The sequence below is a fragment of the Acomys minous genome (genome assembly GCF_964271855.1).
Source record: "Acomys minous genome assembly, chromosome: 3".
NCBI lineage: Eukaryota > Metazoa > Chordata > Mammalia > Rodentia > Muridae > Acomys > Acomys minous.
In genome coordinates this window covers 6,847,571-6,874,051 of record NC_140485.1, presented here as the reverse complement: position 1 = coordinate 6,874,051, position 26,481 = coordinate 6,847,571, and the positions used below count along the sequence as shown (strand labels likewise).

Genomic DNA, 26,481 nt, shown 5'->3' with positions numbered 1-26,481 from the left:
AAAAACCTCATGTAAGCCCCACTCTCATGCAAAACCTAAAAAACATTTTTAAACTCTAAAAATTTTTTTACTGTCTCTTTTCTGTTGAAGGGCGAGTAGCTCATAGAGTTAAAGGTTACATACAATACGTAGGCTCCTCTGCTTCGTCCCTGTGATAAGTCCTGTTGCCTTCTGTCAGGTGACCAGTGTTACCAGACCCCCCTTACACCTTCAGGAAACAATCCACACATACGAAGGCAGTTACATGTATATGAAATCACCCTTCCTCCTCCTCTATCCACATGGTAGCATCTTGGGCTGCACACACATGAGGGCTTTTGATCAATCCCACACACTAAGATAAAATGATTTTGAGAGTAGTATACCATGAACATTTTCTGTATCCTGCTTTCTATTTAAGTACATGTATGGATCCTCTGTTACAGCTAAGGTGACCTAGTAGTTATTTTTAAGGCTGCAGAGAAATGACTGTATATCAGAAAAACAACCAATTTAACCAGCCGCCTTTTGAGACTACAGGGGTTGTTTTTATTTTATTTTATTTCCAAATACAAGTGAGGCCTGTTAAAATATTTTGTGCATCAGTCTTTTCAAATGTATGGGAATGTGGCTATGAAATAAATTCTTTGAGATAGAACCACTAAATCAAAGGACACAGGGACAGCAAAGCTCTCTTCCACAGAGGGAAGTTCACAGCAGCAGCAGTGAGGATGCTTGCCTGCCTTCCCCTCCCAGCACCCTGTCCATCCACCCACAGGGGGGACAAGCATCACCAGGAAGGGCTCCTCTGCTTTTTCACTGTGATGAAGGAAGCAGTACGGTTTCTCCAGTGGTCTAGGTGGTGATGTAGCCCTGTGCTATGGAGCACTTGCCAGGCATCTCAAAGGAGACCCTGGCTCTGACTCCTAGTACCATGAGGAGGAAAACAATTTTTCTTCTATGTTCTGGGTTTTCAAGTCAAAAAAAGGTTTGCTTTTTCTAAGATTCTGGAAAAAAGAACCCATGGTTCCCTATGATCATGTCATTATTTCATACTTCACATGTAAATCCTTGACCTATTTTTCTAATATTTTGGTCTAAATATTAAATATTTAAAATCTAAATATTAAATGATGATAATTTATTTTTCTCATGTAATCTATAACACATACTCCCCTAATGTTTGAATAACACATTATTTATAAGGATCATAAGTATAGCGGTCAATATACAGATTTTTTTTTACCATGTTTAATTATTTTGTCTCTTCATAGATCAGTTTTATATGTCTTAATATCTGGTAGAACAATTAAAAGAAAAAGATAAAGGTCCATGATAGGCTGAAGCAACAGGTATTCCGTAACACACACACACACACACACACACACACACACACACACACACACACACACAGATGGACACCTTTCTCTGGGAAGACAGAGCACAACACAAATGGGAACTTCAGAAAACAGAGATGGGATGCTGCTGGCACACTGCTGACCTCAAGATTTAAAAAGGAACTAACAGGTAACTCTTCAATCTCATGCCCAGTTCTGTTCTTGACAAGAGGAAAATATATTTCACGGGCAGTGCTAGAAGAACCATGCTTCCATCAGCAATCCCTACAGGCTGTCACAGCTCCATTGGGGGGAGAAAAATCAGCCTCCTAACAAGCATGGCCTGAAACCCAGTGCATTAGTTACTTCCCTCACTTCGGTGATAAAAAGTACTTGATGAGACAACTTAATGGAGGAAAAGGTTTATTTTGGCCCATGGTGGAAGGGGAGACGGTCACCACAGTGGAGAAGGTGTGGTGGGAGAAACAGGAAGGACCTGGCCACTGGGCACACTGTGTCCACAATCAGGAAGCAGAGAGCCACAAATGCCTGTGTTCAGCTTTCTTCAGTCTAGGTCCCGAGGGTCAAGTTGTTCCACTTCAAAGGAAGTAATAATTCCTCACAGATATGCCCAGAGATTTCTTTCCATAGCAATTCAACCATCCCATGGACTTGACAAGATTAACTCTCACAGCCTATTTAAATACCTGGCAAGGGCCTGTGCACTATACCACATTACATACCACCCTCCACAACTGTGTCTCAGTTAATGGGGGGGGGGGCTAGTTCAGAGAATGTAAACTAGTGAATTGTCATGATCATGATGCAGGAACACCCCCCCAAAATGCTCACATGACAATGCTGTAACTTAATACCACAAAGCCGCAGTCCAGAAAAGGTGCCCAGATCCTTTGACCAAGACTGCCCTTACTGCATGGTCCTGGTTTGCACGTCTATTAATTGCATGATATAAGACACACAACAGAGGCCCAAGCTAACCTATTAGAACTGTACTTAAGCCAGTCTGGACTGTATTTCTTCATAGGGGGCTGGTATTATATGCCAGGAAAGTACACACAAAGAAACTCACCCTAACTATAGAAGCGCTTCCCGCTGGAGACCTTCACGGCACATGGATGTGGTCCTCTGACTATGACTTAGCCTGCTGTGCCCTTGCACTATATGCGATAAACTACTTTTCCTATTTTAGTAGAAAGGGTGAACTCATTCACTGTCTGCCAAGCCCTTCCCGAGACTGTGGAGGTGTGGTGCCCATAACAACACAGATGCCAAGAACCAAGAAGAAACTCCTCTAGGAACCTGGCACCACCACCCATTAGGGTCAGTGAAAGTATGCTAGTAAAATGCAACACCACTGAGACACCAGGTTTGTGGAGCTGGACTTGATCATCTTGTTGGAGAAGGGGAAAATAAAATTCCAGAGGGTTCTTAAAGCCCAAGAGAATGATGGGTAAACCTTACAAAATACTGAGTACATAGCTACTGGAGCTAAGCTGTATAAAACAAACACTGGGAAGTGGCAGCTCCTGTCACTTCTACTGTAATAAAGTTCCAAAAGTACACAACTTTTTAAATTCTTGCCATCACCACATTTCTGTATTTTTTATCAATCGCAAGGAGAAAAGGGGGTGAGTGTATGAAGACAAGAAAATTCCCTCTTACCTTCAACATAAGGTCCTTCTTTGGGATGCTCACGTACTCTTAAGTTGAAGGTTTTAGATGACTTCCGCCTAAGCAGGTCTCTCACACGTTCGTTATAAATTTCTAAGTAGCTACAAGTTTTAAATAGATGAATTTTAGGAAAAAAATTTTAAGACATTAATAATAACAAGCACACTACCCATAGCAACAGTGGCCATGCACTCCTCTCCTGTGAGCATTACAAGTTTTTCATTAAATCCTTGCAATGGCCCAAAGGTGGGTACTTCACTATACCACTTTATAGATATGACAAGCAAGGTCACTTGCCCAGAGTCACAGTCACTAAGAGGATAAGTGGCTCTGGGCAGCACAGGTCAACATGGCTCTGCTCAGGACCCCTGGGGACTAGCTCTTGACACAGACTTGGGACAGAAAGGAAAAGATGCCCTGTGCTGGCCATGACTGCTGTGAAGGACAGACCTACCAGACCCCAGTACAGGAGTACCACACATATTACTCATTTAGAGTAGCATCATTGCATATGCGCACAACAGTCAAGGGCACACTCCATTTGAGATAAAAATGGAGCACTACAGCGTCTCATCAAGCTATGCTATTTCACACCCAAATTGTACCTCATGGTCTCACTATTATTCCTGACTAACACTGGGCTCAGGTCAGGAAGGGGCAGGATCATTCCTCAGCAATCTGCAGCCTCAGCCTCCTCTCTCCCAGACCTCCACATACTTAAGCAGCCTGGCCCCTCTGAGCCCTATGCCTCAGGCCACCGCCCTACCTGACTTCTGTCCTGAAGGAGGCTTCATCCCATCTGGTGGTTTCATTTATTCGACTGAAGAGCGCTTCACAGATCCGAGGTATTAAGCCAGAATCGCCCTGAAATAGAGGAGAAGGGTGCCACAGCCGTCACTCAGACTAGACGGAGGCAGGCAATGACTATGCATGCTGCTGGTGTGGGCCAGGCTCCAGGGGCCTGGGTGCCAAAGCCAGACCGTCAAGCTTCTGTAGGACCGCTTCCTACTCTCAGATGTCAAAGGATAATGCCTTCTCATTTCTAAATGCTAGGATGTGGGTAATAAATGTTTATCAGATATTAAACCAATTAACAATGGCTTGCGAGGATATGGAGACTTGATCTCTATCAAAGAAGATAGTTTACAATGTAGAATAAATGTTAAAAATATCTGGATAAATGACAAAGCAGGAAAACTGCATATAAGGCAGAAAAGAAACACTGGGGAAAAAAAATCAACCCTTATTAAGTCCTCTAGAGGCCATCTCAAAATGTAGGTGGCAGAAGTACATGCAACTATGAAAGGCAGCCTTCCTTTGGTACAGTAATCCCTGCATGTGTCCCCTTAGGGAGAGCAACTCCACCTCATCACTAAGCTATATAAGCATAGTGCACTAAGCACGAACACACCTGTGAGCAACTCTGTGGCCACAAACTAAAGTCATCTGAGAGGAAAGAATCTCAATTGAGAAAAGGCGTCCAGAAGACCAGGCTCTAAGCAGACAAAGTATTTTGTTAATTAGAGATTGATGGAGAAGGGCCCAGTCTGTTTTGGGTGGTGGCAACCCGGGGCTGGTAGTCCTGGGTTCTCTAAGAAAGCAGGCTGAGAAAGCCATGATGAGCAAGCCAGTAAGCAGAGCCCTCCATGGTCTCCAGCTCCTGCTGCCAGGTTCGCTCCCTGTTGAGTTCCTGTGACTTCCTTCAGTGATGGACTATGGGCATCCAAGCACAAGCAGGATAAAAACAAACCCTTTCTGCCCCAACTTGGTTTGGTCATGGTGTTTCATCATTGTAACAGCAGCCCACTAAAATGCTCTGCACCCCCGCTCAAAGGATCTGAGAAGCATCACTGCCCTTATAAGGTGTTTTTTCTCTTTGTATCTACCATTCAATTGGTGCAAACTTTTAACAAGGAAACAGCCTTCCACCATAATTTTTTATCTTTAAATAAATAAAACACTGAAGCTATATGAGAGCAGAATACACCTGCCATTTAGGAGTGCTTTGTAAATGTTTTATATAAAGGAGCTGGCAGAGAACAGGCATGCCAATTTTATTTTTAGAGGGTTTTTTCCCCCAAAAGTTCAGTAAGAAAACAAAAGGAGGAAAAAATAACAGCTAAAGTTAAATGGTAAATTTAAGGAGTGCGCGCTCTCCTCTCTCTCTCTCTCTCTCTCTCTCTCTCTCTCTCTCTCTCTCTCTCTCTCTCTCTCTCTCTCTGTCCCACCTTCTAGCATTGTGACATGCAGTTCAGGGCCATACTTGGGAGTGTAAACACAAAGTCTGGGTTTGAGAAGCCAGGTTCCAGGCACTTGAAATGATGCTCCTGGTATTTGTTCCCCTCCAATAGCAGGCTTCCATGGACCACTAAACCTTGAGCACTTAAGACACCACTGCACCTGCTGGCAGGGAGCCATAAGGCCACTCATGGTGTCTAATCTAAAACACACCACAGGATGGCAGAATTGCTACCACATGGGAAAAAACCAAATATACACCACTGTCTACATCTTAAATAGCTCTTTGTGGGTTTTCTTTGTTGTTTTTTTGTTTGTTTGTTTTGTGTGTTGTTAGAGAGCCTACGGGGCTTGTGTATGCTGTGTAGATGTTCTACTGCTCAGCCACATTCCCCATCCTTTGTCTGTGTGTGACTTGAGACAAGGTCTTGCTAAGTTGATTATTCGAGCAGGCCTGACACTTGTGATGATCCTGCATCAGCCTCCCAAGAAGTCAGACCTACAAGTAGGTACCATCGCATCCTATATCTACATCTTACTACACTATATACAGGTGCAAATATAAAATAAGTGCCTGTTAATTTGTATTAATTAATTACTAAACTGTAGGTGTTGTGTTTATAATCATATAAACTGTGAGGGCTCTGTAATCACAACTTTTTTCATGTATTTTCTGGACTTATATAATATCTTTCCATCAAAAGTTAAACTTTCCTTTTTAAACTATTCTTAGTAAAAATGTTCTGAATAATTTTAAAAAGAATAGACTTTGGTAATTTTATTCAAACTGTTATGCTGGCATAAAAGAAGAATAAATTACTTTCTTGGTAAGATTATAAGGCCTTTAAAAGCAGAAACGAACTGGGAGCTGCACCCATTATTCGTGCTTATAACATAAAACTATTTCTAATTTCAAATCCCTCCAAGGAAATTTAGTCCAACTTATTACTGAGTTTTATCTTATTACTGAAGGAAGATAAGCACAGGAAAAGTTGGTGCAGACCAAGTAGATAAGAGATAATTCTATCATTCTAGAAAAAGATAATAAAAAAACTTTCTTTCCTCATAGCACATAAACAACTCAACAACGTACAGAATTTCCCATCATAGTGTAGGACTTTCCGGATCCAGTTTGCCCATACGCAAAGACACAAGCATTATAACCTTCAAATGCAGATTTCACAACATCTGTGCCCAGAGTTTTGAAAACCTAAAAGAAAAAAAAAAAAGATAAACACAAAGAATACAACTACCTTGGATTTTAATAAAAGCTCCTGCGCTGTTGACAATATCCATGAATGTTACTTTCATCTTTAAGGATTACAGCACAAAAATAAATCACTGCCAAGCTGCAACAACAGAATACATATGCACCCCAGTTTTTAATCAAAAGTAAACTTCCCAAGCAAACGAAAAGCAATGCCTTCCTCTTTCCTACTAAGTTAGCAATGGCTTCTGAAATATAAATGTAAACAAGGCCAAGTGGCAATTGTGTCTGGAAGCAAAGATTTTAATGCATGATGTTAAAATTCAGAACTGCATAAATGTGTAAAGCTATTCATCTTATCAACGCTCCAAGAAATTAATATTGAAAGCCTAAAGGTCACAGTAGCCGGAATCCTGCCAACTCGAAGCTGTCACTTCTCGGTGCCAACACCCATCCAGGTGAAGCTCTACAGGACCTGGGCTAGCTGAGCGTCAGGCTGGGGTGGGGGGCGTGAGCCTAGAATGGCTGGGCTCCATCACAACAGAGTCCCAGTGTCTGGATATGTAACCAGATACTTGTAGACATGGGGAGGGGGGACAAGATGTGTGGGAGGGTCACATCCACCACCTAAGTCTCTGTCCTGTGCACACGGAGCTGCTACTTGGGGATGAGAAGGATGAAGCACAAAAGCTCCAGGAGGACAGCTACTGTAAATGAGACAGTTTGCAATGTGAAGTGACCCTATTATGCCAAGCCTGGATGGTGTCCCATGTTCTCTAAGCCCAACACACCACGGCCAACTCAAACATCTGCCTACTACAAAAAGTAGAAGCATCAGCAGTGAGCGATGCCAGAGAAGCAACACGGGTGGGCTCACAGGCAGAGAGAGAACACGGGTGGGCTCACAGGCAGAGAAGCAACACGGGTGGGCTCACAGGCAGAGAGAGAACACGGGTGGGCTCACAGGCAGAGAAGTAACACGGGTGGGCTCACAGGCAGAGAGAGAACACGGGTGGGCTCACAGGCAGAGAAGTAACACGGGTGGGCTCACAGGCAGAGAGAGAACACGGGTGGGCTCACAGTCAGAGAAGTAACACGGGTGGGCTCACAGGCAGAGAGAGAACACGGGTGGGCTCACAGGCAGAGAAGGAGCACGGGTGGGCTCACAGTCAGAGAAGTAACACGGGTGGGCTCACAGGCAGAGAGAGAACACGGGTGGACTCACAGGCAGAGGAGCACGGGTGGGCTCATAGGCAGAGGAGCACGGGTGGGCTCACAGGCAGAGAAGGAGCACGGGTGGGCTCACAGTCAGAGAAGTAACACGGGTGGGCTCACAGGCAGAGAGAGAACACGGGTGGACTCACAGGCAGAGGAGCACGGGTGGGCTCATAGGCAGAGGAGCACGGGTGGGCTCACAGGCAGAGAGAGAACACGGGTGGGCTCACAGGCAGAGGAGCACGGGTGGGCTCACAGGCAGAGAGAGAACACGGGTGGGCTCACAGGCAGAGAAGGAGCACGGGTGGGCTCACAGTCAGAGAAGTAACACGGGTGGGCTCACAGGCAGAGAGAGAACACGGGTGGACTCACAGGCAGAGGAGCACGGGTGGGCTCATAGGCAGAGGAGCACGGGTGGGCTCACAGGCAGAGAAGGAGCACGGGTGGGCTCACAGTCAGAGAAGTAACACGGGTGGGCTCACAGGCAGAGAGAGAACACGGGTGGACTCACAGGCAGAGGAGCACGGGTGGGCTCATAGGCAGAGGAGCACGGGTGGGCTCACAGGCAGAGAGAGAACACGGGTGGGCTCACAGGCAGAGGAGCACGGGTGGGCTCACAGGCAGAGAGAGAACACGGGTGGGCTCACAGGCAGAGGAGCTCGGGTGGGCTCACAGTCAGAGAAGTAACATGGGTGGGCTCACAGGCAGAGAGAGAACACGGGTGGGCTCACAGGCAGAGGAGCCCGGGTGGGCTCACAGTCAGAGAAGTAACATGGGTGGGCTCACAGGCAGAGAGAGAACACGGGTGGGCTCACAGGCAGAGAGAGAACATGGGTGGGCTCACAGGCAGAGAGAGAACACGGGTGGGCTCACAGGCAGAGGAGCACGGGTGGGCTCACAGTCAGAGAAGTAACACGGGCGGGCTCACAGGCAGAGAAGGAGCACGGGTGGGCTCACAGGCAGAGAAGTAACACGAGTGGGCTCACAGGCAGAGAGAGAACACGGGTGGGCTCACAGGCAGAGAAGGAGCACGGGTGGGCTCACAGGCAGAGAGAGAACACGGGTGGGCTCACAGGCAGAGAAGTAACACGGGTGGGCTCACAGGCAGAGAGAGAACACGGGTGGGCTCACAGGCAGAGAGAGAACTCAGGCGGGCTTATAGGCAGAGTTGGGAAAAAAGGATGAGTGGGATGACCACTGTACACAGTAGGACTCCTACAGTGATGACACCCTCTGAGCCAAGGTCAGATTCAGAAAGCTAAATCTCACATACTCAGGGCAGCAAATCTTAGGCTGTGCTGGCCATGGAGTATCTGAGGAGCTCTGAAGACAGCCAATGGCCAGGCCAGCAACCCAGCCCAGGGAAGCACGACTCTCTATGAACCTAGGAATCAGTACATTGCAAAACTTCCCTAGTGAATACTGCACGCCTGACCACAGCAAAGTCTACTGACAATTCAGTGGACACCCACGGTGTAACAGAAAGAGAGCCACATGGACTCGGCTTTCTTTCCTGGATTCTGTTTGCACTTCCTTCAGATCCATCAGTAGAACTTAACTATTGTTTCAACTGAATTTCTACCAAAAATGGATACAGCAACTCCTTCTCAGTTAATTTTTTACCTATTTCAGCTTTAGACTCTGTTATTTTTTTATCTCATTGTCAAAGTCTAAGGACTTATTCGATACCTAGCCATGACATTTCCTGGGCACTGTCAAAGGTTCATGCATTAATTCAAAGCAGAGAGGGCTCATGAACCCTCAGCTGAGGAAGCTGACAGGGAAGAAGGTCAGGTCTCAGGCCCTGGGCAGAGCGGCAGAGCTGGGGTTGGACCCTCATGACAGGGCGCTGGCTACATCTCTAAATTCACAAGGCCCTGGTCCTAGCTGGAAGGGTGTGTCCGCAAACTTCTGTGAAGCCAGAACCAAGCTCAGGGACGCAGACCACAAGCTTGGGTCTCCATCGTCCACTGCATATGAACTGCATGCAGAAATTCTATTTCTCTACTTCTCTCAGATTGCAGGAGAAACAGAATGTCTTCCACAGACATTTCAGGGAATAGAGAAGGGGCATTTCTCATTGCCCAGACTAAGGTAAAATAATGTTAAACAGCTAAACCAAACCCAATGTCTCCACAATTAAAATCCTTCCCAGAGACTTGCAAGCCCCAGTAGGCACAATGGGAGGGCAGGTCTAGAAAAGGTAGGTCTGGAGACGACACTGGGTCTAGCGTAGCCTCAGCACCAACTAGGCCCCCCACCTACAGGCACACAGGGATGCAGAAACAGGCACTGTCCTCTCCAAAGGCTAGCCTGTCACACTCCCAGACTGATGGACAAATTTAAGAGACTGATGAGTCTATTAGCACCAGACCCTGACTGAAAACCTCACAGTTACCTGATCTGCCTGGTTGTATATGGAAACGCTTTAAGGTTGATTTCAAGAGTGAGCCCACATCCCAGAGCCTCACTGGCAGGGAAACAGCCACCAGAGGGCACTGCTGAAACAAAGACACCGCCATCTAGCTGGGCAGCTGGGAGGTTCCAGGGCTTGGATTAAGAAGTAGGTAATATGAGGTCAAAGCCTTCCCTTGTAGTTTTGACACCCATGACCATATAGTGGGGGAGGAGGACCCCTCAGCCTTAGATCTAGGGGAGGGGAATAGGGCGAAAGTGGGAGGGAGGGAGGATACAAGTGATGGGATAACAATTGAGTTATAATCTGAATAAATTAATTAAATAATAAAAACAAAGAAAATTAAGGCCTTATTTAATGGTCTTTAATTTACAAGACTGCGGATTTAAATTGCTCATTGATTTTTTTCCCCTAATTCTAAAATAATTGTTTGGTTTAGACTCAAAGGAAACTTTATAGTAGTAGACTTGCTATATTTTCTCTATACTTTGACAGTCCACTGATTAAAGCAGAAGAGGAAAGAGAGAGCGCGCTGTGATGGCTCCACGGTGCTCTGCTCCACTCCCATCACCAGCAGCCTGAAAGCTGAGTAGAAGCTGAGCCTTCTACTGACTGCTAACATGAGGGCAGGATGAAGGAGGCACATCTTCACACTTCAAGGTCACCAGTTTCCTTGTCATTGTTGGCTTAGTACAGCAGAGTGTTTAGCTTGGGAATTCTGTAGAACAGGCCCAGGTCCCACCTTGTGAGAGACCGTGAGGCCAGAACAACCACCTAAAGCATGGCAGCTTCCTGTGGACAGAAAGCTGTGCACAGCCGGTGTCTGCTCCAGACGCTGTCGTCTAACTTCCAAAGACAAGGGCCACATTTGTTCTTACTCCCCTCACTTTGATATACTGTGCAGCTCAGCAAGTATCACCCTGCTCGCCCAAATTAACCACCTGTAAATGAGGTCACTTCCTCAGCAAACATTGCCCACCCAGGTCCTGTAGTCACAAGAATCTCTCCACCCCTCTGCACGGCCCTTTGTCCCAAAAGACCTCAAATTCAAGTGCAACAAGGAAATCCAACAGATCATTAAGCAGGTTAAAAATGAAGATCTTTCAAGGCTTTTCAGTCATCTTGTGTCTGAAGACATTCTGAAGGTCACTACAATGAACTCCCTAGTTCCTGTCACTTAACAGAGCATCAATCTGGGTTCCACATCCATAGCCTTCTGCACTGACAGTGTAGACAAACCAGCCATCTTGAACCCAGAGTCGTCCTCACTCGTTCAGCCACCCTCCCTCATTCTTTGGTGTGACAGGAGGCTACCCTCTCTTCACACCTGGCAGCTGGAATAATTATTTTTTCACACACAAAAGCTTTCCTCTTACATCAGCATCACGGCCTCAGCTTTGGTACTATGGAAAGGCAATCTGTCTATGAACCTGAGCAAGTTATTAAAGCTCACTAAATGTCTTTTTTTTTTAAAGACAGGGTTTCTCTATGTATCCTCAGCTGTCCTGGAACTCACTCTGTAAAGCAGGCTGGCCTCAAACTCACAAAGATATGCCTGCTTCTGTCTCTGCCTCCCAAGTACTGGGATTAAAGGTGTGCGCCGCCACCACCTGGCCCGAATGTCTTGACAAAGCAACATGGAGTTGACATTCACCTCACTTGGTTTTTCAGAGGGCTTAATCCAACAGAATTCCAACCATGTCTGACTCAAGGAAAATTCCAACTTCTTTTCCTCTGCCAACCCTCTGCCACACTAGATACCCTCTCCACAGCTTTAAGCCCTCTGCCACACTAGATACCCTCTCCACAGCTTTAAGCCCTCTGCCACACTAGATACCCCCTCTCTACAGCTTTATTTCTCCTTCCCAGTTACTGATACTGAGTCCACAGCTTCTGGACACAACAACTACGGTATTCCAACCTCAACGTCTGCGTTGCCTCAGGAAGTCAGTCTCTCCTCCACACACCACTTCTAAACCAGATACATCTCTTGAATGTCAAAATGCAGGCAAACCGCATGCAAGGGAGGCCGTGGGAGTAGTGGTAATCCTGAGATTCCACATTATATCAAGTTCCCAGGCAACCACTGACTCTGATGCACAACATAATAATATTTTCAGGATTAAAACCCAGATCAAAAAGATCCACATTAACATATGAAGACCTAAAATAAGTATCCACAATATCTAAAGAAGCTATTGGGAAGACAGGGAGAGACCTAGGGGTGACGCCCATGTACCTCAACAGCCAGCAATGAACCCATGTTCTGCCACCTGCACTAGCGCACACCCTGCTGCTCCAGGGTCCTGACTTTGCTCATCCAGGAGTCTATGTGTGTCTTTCTGTGCTAATGGAATGTCATCGTTGGGGTCTTGCAGGTCATGTGGGGGTGTTTTGTTCTCATCTGTGTGGGCCACATCTACATTTGCTTAATAAAGACTATCAGTCTAGGCTGTGGATTCGGGAGAAATGCTCCTTCTAGAATCTTTTCTGCAGCCTGCAACGGTCCACAGATGAAATATGGCTTGAGCTTGATATTCATTTCCTATGCTCTTACTGCAAAAGAACTCAAGGCTAATGGGTTTATTTTTTCTAAGACTTAAGTATACAAATGTCATACTCCTGACATCAAATCCTATATCTTGAATTCTTTAAAGTGAGATACATGTCCAAGTTTTGAAGCCATTTAAGTTATGATCATCAAACTCAAAATGGTAAAAAAAAAAATTTAAACCAACCTTTAGAAGACTATTAGGCTTACATAAATATTCCATCTGATAATTAAGCTGAGTTACCAAATACTAATTTTAAATAAATTCAGAGAAAAAAAAAAGAGTAAGTTCGTTTTAAGTATTTTAGGGCATTCCTGTTTTTCTTGATAAGAAAACAACAACAACGACTACTACTACAAAGCCAGATTTGGAAATATTTCACTGTACCATTTCTTGTGAAACATAATCTGGACTCTTTGTGTCAGCAGAGTAGAAAGAGAAGTCATAGGTGAAGGTCTTGGTCCGTTCTCGGCCTGAATCCCCACTTCCTCCTTCTGGTATCTGGAAAGACAATTTTGACAATAAGAAGAAGAAAATGAGGCGATAATAATAGCATAACAATAGTGTCATTTAACAAATGACCCAAATTAGAAAACCCAAATCTGTGACTAAAACACAAAAGATGGTTAACATTTGCAATATGTGAACTCTAATCAGCATTTAGCTCCTAAAGACTAAATAAAGATAAACAGATAAAAGATAAGAAGTTCAGGATCAGTATTATAACCTTCAGCTATGATCTTTACTTTAATTAGCTTGTATGAACGCATGTCCAATCAGACTCTGTCTGCTTATATTACATGACGCAGACTGAATCCTCTAATAGGTACCCCCAGATCCAGACACTGTACAACTTCAGGGGTACTGAACACTGATTCCAGTAAATGCTGTGCTCTCTGGAGATGAGTGACTTGGTGACCCCTTGAACACCCCAAGCCAGATGTCTCTCCTTCCAGGAAGCTTCCCTAATTAATTATCCACCCACAAATAATTTCTCTGTCTTTTCCTAATGAAAACTCCTAAGATACATCATACTATGAGGCTATCACAGCTGTTCACATATATCTTATGTTCTATGCTCTAAGCTTAAATTAAACCGCAAAATGATCCAGATGTTCCCAGAACCTTTCCCCTTGGACATATCCTAAATATCTTCAATGAAGAGTGTACTTTTCTATACAGTATACCTCTTTTTAAAAAATGTTTTAAAACTTAACAATGAAAACAGTATATTAAAAATATAAGTATCTCTCATGGGTGCAATGGTGGCACAAAAGCTACGGAGGGAAACAACCACTGACAGGCTTTCAGGCCTACTTCACAGAAGGAAGCGCATGGCCGGTCAGGCAAATCTGAACACGAACCCATAGTTGGTATCCCCACAGGCCCTCAGGATACATTTACTCCTATTACTGTGCTAAACTTGTACCTTTAGATCCACAGACCAGCGCAGCTCTCAACCCTCATTAGGAAGTTTCTTTGTTCAGCGAATGGTGGTTAACACAGAAACACACAACTTGTCAAGGTGCAGAGAAAAGGGGATCGTTAGAGTCTTAGCTGCAAATGGGATGTGTATACCACATGCCCTCCCTGGAAGACCCAGTGAGCATTACAGATGCAGTACAGAGAGATTTTAAGAGCCAGAGGTTGGGGAGGAGTAGAGTGAAATGGTGTCTTCTAGACAGGAGAGGACCAGACCACTGTGCTCGTGAACTCCCAGCAGCTATGGCTGCCTGCACAAAGCCAAGCCTCTCAGCACTCCAGCCAGGAGGAAGAGGAGCTCACGAGGAGCTGCCAACAGCTGATGGCTACTGGAGAAGGAAAGGTCTGTAGATTAACCACCCTCCAGTGCTCCCTCGGACTATACAGGCAATACAAACTGGCTTCAGTGGATTATACGTTAAAGATAGACAGACAGACAAGGATATGAAGTTGGGGAAATAGACAAGAATGTGAAGTTGAAAAGATGGGGGGTGGATCTGGGAAGTGTTAGGAGAAGCAGAAGTAAATAGTGAATATGACCAAAATGCATTGTATGTATAAAACTTTCATAGACTTACTAAAATTTATAGTCAAAAGTTTTACAGGAAAAACATTGTTGACACCTATTCTAGTTAATCAATCACCAGAGTAAGAAATGTGTATAAACACAAAAGGCAGCAGAGCAGTCAAGGAACACGGATTCCATAGGACACATGCAAGAGAGCACTCAGCACCACAGGCAGCACGAGCACAGACACGTGATACACAGGAAAAGCAGCTCTAAGCAAGAGGCTGACAGAAGGTAAGGGAGGCCAGAGAAGGCAGGCTGGGGGAGGCCAGAGAGGGCAGGCTGGGGGAGGCCAGAGAGGGCAGGCTGGGGGAGGCCAGAGAGGGCAGGCTGGGGGAGGCCAGAGAGGGCAGGCTGGGGGAAGCCAGAGAGGGCAAGCTGGGGGAGGCCAGAGAGGGCAGGCTGGGGGAAGCCAGAGAGGGCAGGCTGGGGGAGGCCAGAGAGGGCAGGCTGGGGGAGGCCAGAGAGGGCAGGCTGGGGGAGGCCAGAGAAGGCAGGCTGGGGGAGGCCAGAGACAGCCGCGGTGTGCTGAAGACTGCACTAAGCACAGGAAGAGTGCACTCTGGCAGAGAACTCCTCCAGCGAAAGGAAGCCAACACTCCCAAGCACAGCCTCTGAGAAGACTGTCCCATCCCGTCCCTGTCTCTGGGGATCAGGGCATCCACTGACCAGGTCCATGAACTAATAGAACTGTATTCCTCAGACGCCTGGCCACAGAACAGCAGGCCTCAGAGAGCCATAGCTCCAAACTGAAGGGCGTATCCCTCAGAGCACAGGGTGTCTTAGTATCTCCTTTACACCTTGCTTCTGCCTTGAGTGAAAGCACTCAACGTCCTTCCTTATCCAGTACGCTAACAAAATAAATAGTATATTTTAAAGGCAAAAGGAAGAATTTACCATCTTGAAAAATCGTGAAGTTTTTCATGTATTTTTTTCCAGAAAGTAATTCAGTTTTCATTGTTTCCTTTTTAAGCTTTCATCTCTCAGTTAATAAAAAACAACAGTTGTCAGATCATCAAGGAGCATAATACATGATGGATTCTCGTTTTAAAAATCAAAACAGAGAACTGGTATAACTCAGTTGTTAGAATGTCCGCCTAGCATGCACAAGGCTCTGGGTTCAATCCCCAGCAGAGCATAAACCCGATGTGATGGTGCATGTATACAATGCTAGCGCTGAGGAGATGGGGCGGGAGAATCACAAGTTCGAGGCCAGCCTCGGCTACCTGAGATCTATCTGAGAACAAATCTAGTCAAGACTATTGGCTACTTCACAGAATAGAGGCAACTATCAGGCTAGAAAATAGGGTAGAAATGATAGGTTCTACAGTAGGAACCCACAGACCAGAGAAACAGCTTGAGTCTGACTGACCTTCAGGTCAGATGAGAGGGGGTGGGGGAGACATGGCGGGGTGGGGAGGGGGGGGCACCAGGATCAGACCAAGGCTTCTGATTCAGGCCTAAGGCCAACAGAGAGCATAGGGACACAGTTAACTGCACTGAGCTGCTGCGGAAGGGCGGGGCTTCAGCCCTGTGCACCACCCTCACACAGGCGAGCAAGCATGGAGGGAGCAGGGCCCAGGCAGCACTTGCCTTTAAGTTTGTGATGGTCGTTTTGCTTTTCTCCATTTGAATGATAAACTTGGCCTCCAGGTCCTTTTCCCTGCAATATAAATAAAACAGAACATGTTGGGAAACAAAAGACTATTTTGAAATAAACCTGTTTCATTTGCTTTTTTCGCATAAGGGTCTTTGCTTTTAAATGAAATCTGAAAAGCAATCCCAGATAGCACTGGTCCCACATCCTTGCTAACTACATATGCCATCATCAGAAACTGAGTAACCAAAAAAAAGGGGGGAGGGGGCTATTTCGTAGTTATTTTGCTGTATGTAATTTTTCTCTTTACATGTAATAATATAAATGCATATGCCAAAAAGAAAAGAAAATTAAATCTTTTTAAAAAAAAAAGTGCTGTCAAAATCTGCAAAAATTTCTACTGTGAGACAAGTCAACAAAAAAAAAAATGCCAGGCACCATAAAAGGCGGAGTGTCATACAAAAGGCAGCCTCCCATCCTGTATGAAAAGCAAGTCAAAAGCTTGGATGCTTGTAGCTGTGGGCTGCTCCCAGGAGCGGCCAGGGTTCTGCGCCTCACTCACTACCTGGTTAGATCCACTGGGAATTACACGTCTTACAGAGCAGTAACAGGAAATGAGAGAAATCCTGAGGAGCTCAGTTCTCTCCAACAGCACTGTGTACTAGGTAGCAGGGGCCTGTAATCCCAGCACGTGGGAGGCTGGGTCAGGAAGACCATGAATTCAAGGCCAGACTGGGCTGCACAGAAAGATCAGGTCTCAACCAGAAAAAAAGAGACTGTTTATGTATGGAAAAGAATGCTATGCTAATCAAAAAGGACTGACAACGATATCTATACACATGATGGCATGGACACCAGGAGACATGATTTAAGTGGAATCCAAGGCAGGGGAAAGCACACAGCAGTCCTCACCTTTCATGATCTGATTTTAGCATTTCACACTCGGGAGTGAAAATAATAAACATTCAATATTAATCCTAACTTGAATTCTGAATTTTTAACATTTCCTAGACTAGTGGTCCACAATCCAGTCCTCTTTAGTGATGCCAGAGAGCAGCAATTCATATGCCAACTGGCCATGAAATCACAATACATGTAAACTATACTACAAATTATAGTATACTATAATGGATACTGCACATTATCCTGTTAACAATCTGGAAGGCTCTATAGGCTAAATGCACCCAGAGCATTATAGTTTATTATAGTCTTCATTTATAATAGGTTTAGGGACAAAATCCCACTCTAAGTCCAAAGAGAACATATGCAGGATGATATTGCTTACATATAAAGAACAAAAGGGCAACCTTAGTCTTTTTCAAAAGGCTACAAATGGAGAAAGAAGAAATTGGGCGGGAAGAGCCAATGACAGGAGCAGGATTTCTCTTTATATTACTTTATCTATAAACCATATTTAGAAAACAATGTATGCAGAAATAAATTTAATTAAACAATCTAAAATTCAAAAGAAAGTTGAAAACAATGAATCAAAATTTGTACCACACAGTGGAAGAACATCTCCAAAAGTCATGGAGGATTGTGTCTATGCAATGTGACAGAATTAGTTATCCTTCGTGGCCATTCTGAGATATTTATTTGTGTACTGTGAGATAAGCCATGAATGCTGGTGCCACTCAGAGCCACTGCCAACTGAACTAGGAGATTAAAAAGAAACACAAAAGAGGGATGAAGTATGGATTCTGAATGGGAAAGCATAGTGTGAACTTTATCTAAATGAAAGAAAGACAGGGCGGGAGGCAGGGAGGGAGGGAAGAAAAGGAGAGAAAGACAGAGCAAGAGAGAAAATAAACCACAGGCTATATATTCCTATTTATCTGAAAATCTAAAAAAGAAAATGCTCCAAATTAGAAAGCTTCAGGAACCCTGACATGATGCCGCAAGGGTCAATTTCAAACATGACCTCGTGTGACAGGTCACAGTAAAAATTCAGGCACATGAAAATGTTACACAGAACTGCCTTTACGCATCTCTCATAATTAGTCAGGTCCTGCCCACAGCTATTTCACTCCGTGTCCAGCACCTGAAACTATCTGAAATGTCAGAATGTCACCGAGTCAGAGGCCAGACACTTCAGATAGGGACAGACAGCTCCCTGGTTCTGACTCCTGAAAAGATCTAGAATCATACTCAAAAAACTGCCTCAAAATATCATTTTCCACTAAAAGAACTCAGGTTTCTTAAAGAAATTATTTGATCTAAATACCAAAACCTTCTCACTAAGAAAGCAAGGCCACAGTAGATCACTGGGATTGTGGAAGGCAAGTTCCAAAACAAGCAGGAATGCTCTCCAGCGCTCACCACTTCTGGGCCCTCCCCTCACTGTAAGCTGAACCTGGTGAGTCACTCCCAATGACTAGAACACAGACGGAGTCACACTCCTGGGGCCGTAATGTCTACCTGGCTGGCTCTCTCTTTATCCTTGCCCTCTCTCTTAAAGCCCTGGTGACGGGAAAGGCCACTTGCCATGTTGTGAGAAGCCCTAAAACAGACCCACAAACCACAGGTCATGTCAGAACCTTAGCACTAGCCAAAGCTGAAATATTTGAACCAAAATAACAGCAACAAAACATGAGAATATATTTAATCAATGTATATAAACTCTAAATTAAAAAGTTAAAACTAAGAGGTCCCCTTCAGGGAAGGAAAGGCATGGTCTTATATTGAACGCTTATTAGTAGACAGTTGTAAATAAAGGGAGAGAATAAATTGCATTCCATATCTCCTCTATATCAGCTACTTAAGGTCGCCTAAATGGAAGTTTCCCTGTTACAAGTTTCCCAACTATAATTTGTAAAAGAAATAACAGAATTAAAATAGCCTTGTGCTTTTTGTCCATCATAAGCTAATGACCACTCTGTGAGCATCGTGGCTACTCATCCAATCTCTGCAAGATGGTCCAGTGATGGTCCTGCCTAAAGTACCAGTACCACTGGTTGGGAGTCTTGTCTATACCTCACCCAGAGGACCACCTTGACCTGCACTGAACCACCAAAAAGTGAAGAAGAAAAAAAAAAAATCAAGGATCATGCCAAACCATCACGGGAGGGGATCTGTTAAATCCAGCTGATGAAGTGACAGTTGATACCGCTTTCTTGTAAAAATAATGAATTGTGACAAGCAGAAAGAAGGAAATCTATATATTAAAAACATATATTAAAGGTATGTCACCCACATGGACTTCACTCCACCCAGAAATAGCAATTCTAAAAGTCATAACACATGGGACCTAGGAGACAGCTCAGTCAAAGTGCTTGCCGCACAAGCGTGAGGTCCTCGGTTGAGATCCCTGGCACCATGTAAAAGGCCAGGCAGGGCAGAGCAAAGCATTCCTGTAATCCCTGGACTGAGGGGAGAAAACAGGAGGATCCCTGGGACTCACTGGCCAGTCAGTGTAGTGGGATCCGTGAGTTCTAGCGAGAGAGACCTGTCTCAAAACATGAGGAGGAACTGAGCAAGATGCCTGACGTCAACTTCTGGCCTCCATGGGTACATGCACACACACTACAACATGTGTAGAGAATAAGACAGTCATTTGACATTAAGGGATTATAATTAATGTTTTATGTGTGAGAAAGGTGCTATTGTGAATTTAAAATAACTTATCCTTGAAAATAACACATGCCAAAATAATTCTGGTAAAATGAACTGGGATTTACTTTACTCTGGTAAGGAACTAGTTGACAGTTCCTTTACTCTGGTAAGGAACTCCTGACCACCTCAGGATCAAAGAAAAGTCATGAGCATGATCATGTTGCAGTAGGCCACCAGGCCTGTAGTGGATTCCCAGAACTAGGTTTGGCATTTCCAAAGCAGTCTGAAGAAGACTTCCGCTGCGTACCACCAAGTCTTAGGCCACTCCGTGTTCATATGACCATAAAACAAAAGGCTCCTCAAATCACACTTCCTGAGCATTTGACCACGACGGGCATACCCAGCCCAGCAAGGGCTGCTCAGACTTCGTGTACCTGCACTGCAGGCTGTTCCATCTTGATGCCTGCTGGTTCCACAGTGGCCCTTCCTCACTCAATAAACTTCTATGCCTAAATTTTGAATTTTAAAACAACTACTATCAGTACATACCTCAGGTGACCAAAACGATACACTCTCTGGTTATATTAGATATGGCGTGGTTGTCCTCAGACTACTGCCAATCCTTGCCTTTGAAAGAAAGTGTGTTTCACACTCCACCTACCACCCCTGACTCAAGCCCAGTGTTCCTGGATCCCCACCTCAGATCCCCGGAAGCAGTTACACTTACAAGCTCCTCTCCATGTTCACTTCTAGCACATTAAGTACATCAAGGGCACGTCTCAGCTGTGAAGACACACCTAGGACCTAATCCACAGGAGCACTAACAGGTGCCACTCAGAGACTGCGGTGTCAAACAAGCATCCTTCTAATAGCATTTCTCAAATCTGACCACTGATGGAGAGGCTACAGCAAGACTTCAGAGCTGCCCAGATTAACCTAGCTGGGAAGCGGTGGTGGGAGAGGCCCAGGGAACATGACCAGCTTCGTCCTTCTTGTAGTCCAAAGCTTATCTCAAGAAGTCAAGACCACTAGTACCATCCCACCTCCAATCCCTGCTGCCAACACAGGCCTTGTTCAAAATGTGCTTGGAAGCCAGCTGCACAGGCAGGCAGCCCTCAGAAAGTGTGTCTGAAATGAGGAATGTGGAGCGTCATCTCAGACCTATGGAATGCGCCACTGTGTTGCCTCACAGCAACCTCTACATGACTCTGGTGAGCAGTGAGACCTGGACAGGCAGCGCTGGCATCAGGCCATGTGCCGTCTTGCTATTCTGCTCTTACTACATTTACTCTTAGGAAACAGACTCCTCAAATAAGCACCATCTACTTTTTACACCTTTGTTCTTTGGTTCTAAAACTGCATGGCAGGATGTAAGAAAATGGGCCAGATAACCCTCTGCTCTCACGTGGTACAGAGACTTCTAACCAGGAACACTGGAATGGCAAGATCCTACCTAGGAAGCCATCTGAGAATCAGGACAGCCAGCTTCCTGCCCCAGCTCACTCCCAGGTCCCTGACAAGCATCGGCTTCTAGCATGTTCCGTACCCACTGTCACTGCAGGGCTGCAGTCGAGAGCTTGAACTCATTTTGAAACCTAATTTGTAGGCCACTGAGATAAAGCAGAGGGCTATCTGTTCCAGAGAGGAAGTGTCGCAGCTAATCTTCTAACTTGTTTCCATAAGTATCAAGAATGAAACTAAGAGAAAAAGATACATCTTCACACCAAAAATAATCATAGAGGATTTGCAATAAAGATGCCGGCTAGGTACAGCTTTAGCCAGAGAGCAAATCTCACGCTAGCGCCTGAAAACACAAGTAGAAGCCCACTGGTCTCCATACTGGCTGGAGCCGCCAATGCTGAACCACCCTTCAGCTGCCTGCGTTCCATGAACTGGGCACTTCTGCTCCATGCCCATCACCTACTGGAGACAGTGGCTTTTGTTCATGGTCCTTTCTTCCCCACCCCACCCCCCAGCCTTAGGTGCCACGATTCCTCAGGGTCCATGTGAAATCCATCTTACCCCAGTTCTTCAAGCCAACACTTAGTTACCAAGTCTTGTCCACTCCACCACCTGCTGGCCTTAGGCTCATCTCCCTCCCCCACTGCCACTGTTCAAAGCCAGGCCTCTCCTACTGCTCCCTGCCCCAGTCTAGTCTCTTCCCGTGTGCACTCCATTATCTGCTGCCAGAAAGCCTTCTAAAGGCCATCTCACCATGACAGCACCGAGTTTAAACACCTTTGGGGCGTCTCAATGGCTACAGAAGAACGTCCAGCTATCAGTGCCTCACAAAGCCCTGCAGGACGGCCCTGACTCATACTGCCATTCCAGTACTACACTGCTCCCCTTGGCCAGGCCCCAGCCATGCCTCCAGGTGGGCTCACGCATACCCCCTCCATACAGCTGTCTGGAGCCCTTGCCTTGTCCCTCCTCAGAGGACTTCACATGTTTCTCAAGAACCTGCAGTTCAGACGCCAACCAGAGACACTTGTCTCTCTGCTCGGCTAACTGATTGGCTCACTGTGTGAACAGCTCTTACCACAGCCTATTCAATGATGCCCATCCCCTGCCTTCCCCGGCCTCCCCACCTCTACTACCCTATGATCCATCCACTGCCTGTCCTGGTGCATTGCATATGTGTGTGCGCGTGCGCGCGCGCACACACACACACACACACACACCTCAATGATGTACCCTCTCTGCCTAGTCAGGCCTCCCCATCACCCCTACGCAATGACACCAGCCTCTGCCTCCTCTGGCTCCCCCACCCACCGCTGTTCCTCAGTCTTGTCTTTCCATGGAACTGATCTCTTCTCATTTCTCACACAAAGCTTGTCTGCGGTCTAGTCTAAGCAGCTCTTCCTACTTAAGCTTCAGGAACAGCCTTCCTATACCTACGTGGCTCACCCCACTCTCACATGCCTCATCTCTCCTGAGAAGCATAGAGGTCCAGAAAAGCAAGGACCCAGCTTCCCACACAACCACACCAGGTATGCCAGGCACAAAAGCACAATTTCCAATACGCACCGAGTGCTTGGGTTCTCACTCGTTACCCAGCACTGCCAAAGACCAGGCACAGAGAGTTCCCCAGCCTCAGGTCAATTTCCTCTGACATTTAAGAAGCATGGGAAATAAATCTTGACATTTTTCTTATATTGAGGAAAATAAATAATCCTAAAATATCATTTGAACATTGATTTGGTAATAGAGTAAAATGAACTATGTCTCTCTCCGGCCACTCTGGTGAATTGGGTTTCTCAACCGAAAAGTCAATTACAGCCCCTTCATATAAATAAGTAATTTATCTGAAAGGTCTGGAAACTAGATCATATGATGTTACAAATGAGCCAGCTGGAGTGAGTGTGCTGAGTTACAGATCAATACTGGACGGCTGAGGCCAGAGAAGAATGGGAAAGACTCAAGGCATCCACTCAAGGAAAGAAGCAAAGATGCCAGCTCTCACACAGGTGAGCAGGAAAATGCTAATTACCAAAAAATAGCTATGGCGATCCAGATACGGCAATCAGCAATTCAAACTGCTAAGGGCATTTGGTCACTCAATAACACTGCCAAACTGAAGGATGCTGGAACCTTCAAAGGGAGCCCTTCCCTTGGACGATCCTTACTAGTTTATTGTAAAGAAAAATGAAACCCTCCTGTTTCGCCTGGCTAAGTCTCAAGCTATAAGCCTTTGAGCTTCACTGCCTTTGTTTTAGCTGCAGGATATTCAACAGCAACAATTTTAAAATGCATTTAAGCTCCATTTGTGCTATAACAGAAAGAAGCCCATGGGGCACGTAAGAGACAGAAAAGACAAGCAATGGACCAGCTTGCCAATGGCCACCACACCTGCACTTCAACAGAGCCAGAAGAGCATGAGAGCTACGCTTCCATCTGCGCAACGCGTCTCTGACAGAACCAGCAGGAAGCTGCTTGCCGGGGACCTTTGCAAAGAGAATAAGCAGGGCCTCGGGGGACAAGAAAACGAACTTAAACATCTCACTGGAATTGTTTTAGCATTATTTGATATGACTCATAATTAAAATCAATGTAGTTAATTAAAAGACAGCAGCCCCTGCCTCAAAACACTGTGTGCTTCCTCCTGCTTCCGGACAAGCTCGTGGCTGACTCAGCCTCCTCTCCTGGCATCTGGCCACACAGAGGACAATGGCTGGCCTTGCAATCCACATGTCCCTGTGCCCTAGCTCACCCTCTGCTGAGTCTAGATTGGCCTCTGCCCTTCTCCGCCCTTGTGTGCTTCAACTATGTAAAACGACACCCTCAGTTACCTGCCTCTACCCAGCTGTGCTTCTCCTGTTTAAGTGAGAGCTCCGAATAAAATATCTATTATCTGATCATATTGAATTTCAGATAATCAAATAGCTTCCCCGTATAAGTGCCCTAAGTACTCCCCATAACCCACAGCACAGACTCACCCAGGAGACTGCACTCCTGAGGCTAGGCCACACGGAGAGGCACACAGCCACGTCTACCCAAAGCCCTGGCAGGAAGGTGGGTTAGCGTATGTCCTGGATACCCAAAGAAAGAGCAGCAGTTCCAGGAGTACATGCCAGCCCCCTGACATCAAAGTCTAGAACCCAGCTCCCTGCAGCTTCCTCTTCTTGTGCTGCTCCTGCCTCACGGCTGATGCCGAACACTTGGGAGTAAGAGAAATCTGTGCACAGTCCGAACTGCTCACAGCTCTTACTCGCTCTCGGTGAGATCAGATGCCGCCCAGTGTGGTGATGCACACACCTGTGCTCCAAGAACGCGGGAGGCTGAGGCAGGAAGACATGAATTAGAGGTCAGCTGGGGCAACATATTCTGTCTCAAAAAAAGAAAAAAAAAAAAAAAGGAAGGAAGGAAGAGAAACACACACACACACACACACACACACACACACACACACACACACACGTTTCAGCTAAACTTGAGAAAAATCCCATGGTGGAAAATCTGAAGAAAAAGCTTCCAAAGTGGAAATTTTCAGATGATCACCCTGATTCCCATATGATTCTCAGGATCCACCTCACCACAACAGTCAGCTAAGTCACAGCACCATGACCTGCACCCAAATGCCAGCCAGAGGTGGCAGTAGTTAAGGACCTGCAGCACCTCCCTCCACTCCGCAGGGCACCCCACACAGGAGTCAAGGGATAGAGTGACTGTCACAGGAGGCAGCAAACTCTCCACACCTGAGAGGTAACACAGCAGGTCGGAGCTGCAAAGGCATCATACCTTGCCTCACCTAGGGATGGCATCAGAAACCCACCATTAGGCCGAAAGCCAACTGTCATCTGGAACAGGTTGGGACTCCAGAAAGGCAGCCAATCTGTGGGATGCTAGCAATCCTCTATTCATCAGTGTACTCCCTCAGGATAAACAACAAGGAAAAAAGAGAGGTCACCCAACACTAGAAGAACTGGGGTAAAACAGACCTAGACATAGCCTGGATGTACCCCACCTGCCGCTGCAGGACTTATAATGGCCCATCCTCAGAGTGTCACCGAGCATAGGCACACAGCGGGGAGACTCCCCAGATCCAAGCAGCTGGCTGCCAAATAAGAATGAGTGTGGACACCAAGCCCAGTGTCTCCCACCTCAGCTCCTTCCAGAAGCAAGACAATGCACACATAGCGGCACAGCAGGCACCCAGACTCCCCAGGAGACTGCCCTGAGCTGGGGCCACTGAGCAAGGACGCAGATAGCTTCCTGTCTGTCAAACCATGCCTCCCCCTTCAGTGGAAAGAACAGCCTAAAAGAATAGTTTTGGTACAAAGTGGGTCTTCTTAAGATGTACAGGATCTTCAATGAAAAGGAGCACATGGGAGCCACATATACCTTTACTTGGGATGCTGTGGGAAAATGTACACAATCATTCCCTCTCTAGATACTTAGTGTCTTCATATGCCCAGAACTCCTGGTGTAGGGAAAGAGTAACCAAACCATGCAATTCAGAGAAAAATAATTTTCAACCTCATTTTAGATAATGGTAAGTGCATAAAGAAATGCAACTGGGTGTCTTGGTGTGGTACTGACAGCACAAGGGTTCAGAGAGACAAGTAGGCCATAGAGCGCTCCAAGGGGTGGCGCACAGGTGGGCGAAGTTCTCTCCAAAGCATGGGTGAGGGTCAGGGAGTGTTGATGGCCTGCAATACCCTGAGCCTGACAATCAGCAGAGTCACCTGCACAACCTCATCCCAGACTAACAAATAGGCCTGTCCCACTCTAGCCAAGCACCTGGGAAATTCCGATGGCCCGCCTGCTCAGAGACCCCGGAGGCTAGCTGAGCAGCCAAGCACCTGGGAGATTGCGATGGGCCGCCTGCTTTAGGAGAGGCCGCCCTGGCTGACCTACAATGTCCTCCTCTGTGACCCCAAGATTGCCAAGCCTAACTGTTCCATAGCAACTTCTTGGCTGTGCTGTGTGCTAGACAGTAGTCTCATGCCATCTTAATGCAGCCCAAACCACCAGCCAATTCTAAGAAAGAAAATAAACATCCAGGGTTCTGACAGCAAAGCTAACAGCCTGACTCTGAGCCACTTACACCCTCCTGAAGGTGGGAAACATGTGGATCTGGGCTCCCTGGGCACACAGTGGGACTAAGCCTTGATATACATATCGGGCACTGGACAGGACCCAAGAA

The 26,481-nt window shown here is 46.0% G+C and overlaps 1 protein-coding gene across 11 annotated transcripts in view; it reads right to left on the bottom strand.

The window, feature by feature from the left end:
- KIF16B (kinesin family member 16B) overlaps positions 1-26,481 on the bottom strand; it is a 266,440-nt gene that overhangs the window by 215,837 nt on the left and 24,122 nt on the right. For all 11 annotated transcript variants that reach the window (XM_084774700.1, XM_084774695.1, XM_084774698.1 and 8 more), the window contains exons 2-6: positions 16,280-16,349; positions 13,024-13,137; positions 6,340-6,456; positions 3,775-3,872; positions 3,000-3,109 (exon numbers count right to left, since the gene is read on the bottom strand). In XM_084774700.1, the coding sequence (XP_084630826.1) occupies positions 3,000-3,109; positions 3,775-3,872; positions 6,340-6,456; positions 13,024-13,137; positions 16,280-16,349 (509 nt within the window). The remainder of the gene's footprint in view (positions 1-2,999; positions 3,110-3,774; positions 3,873-6,339; positions 6,457-13,023; positions 13,138-16,279; positions 16,350-26,481) is intronic.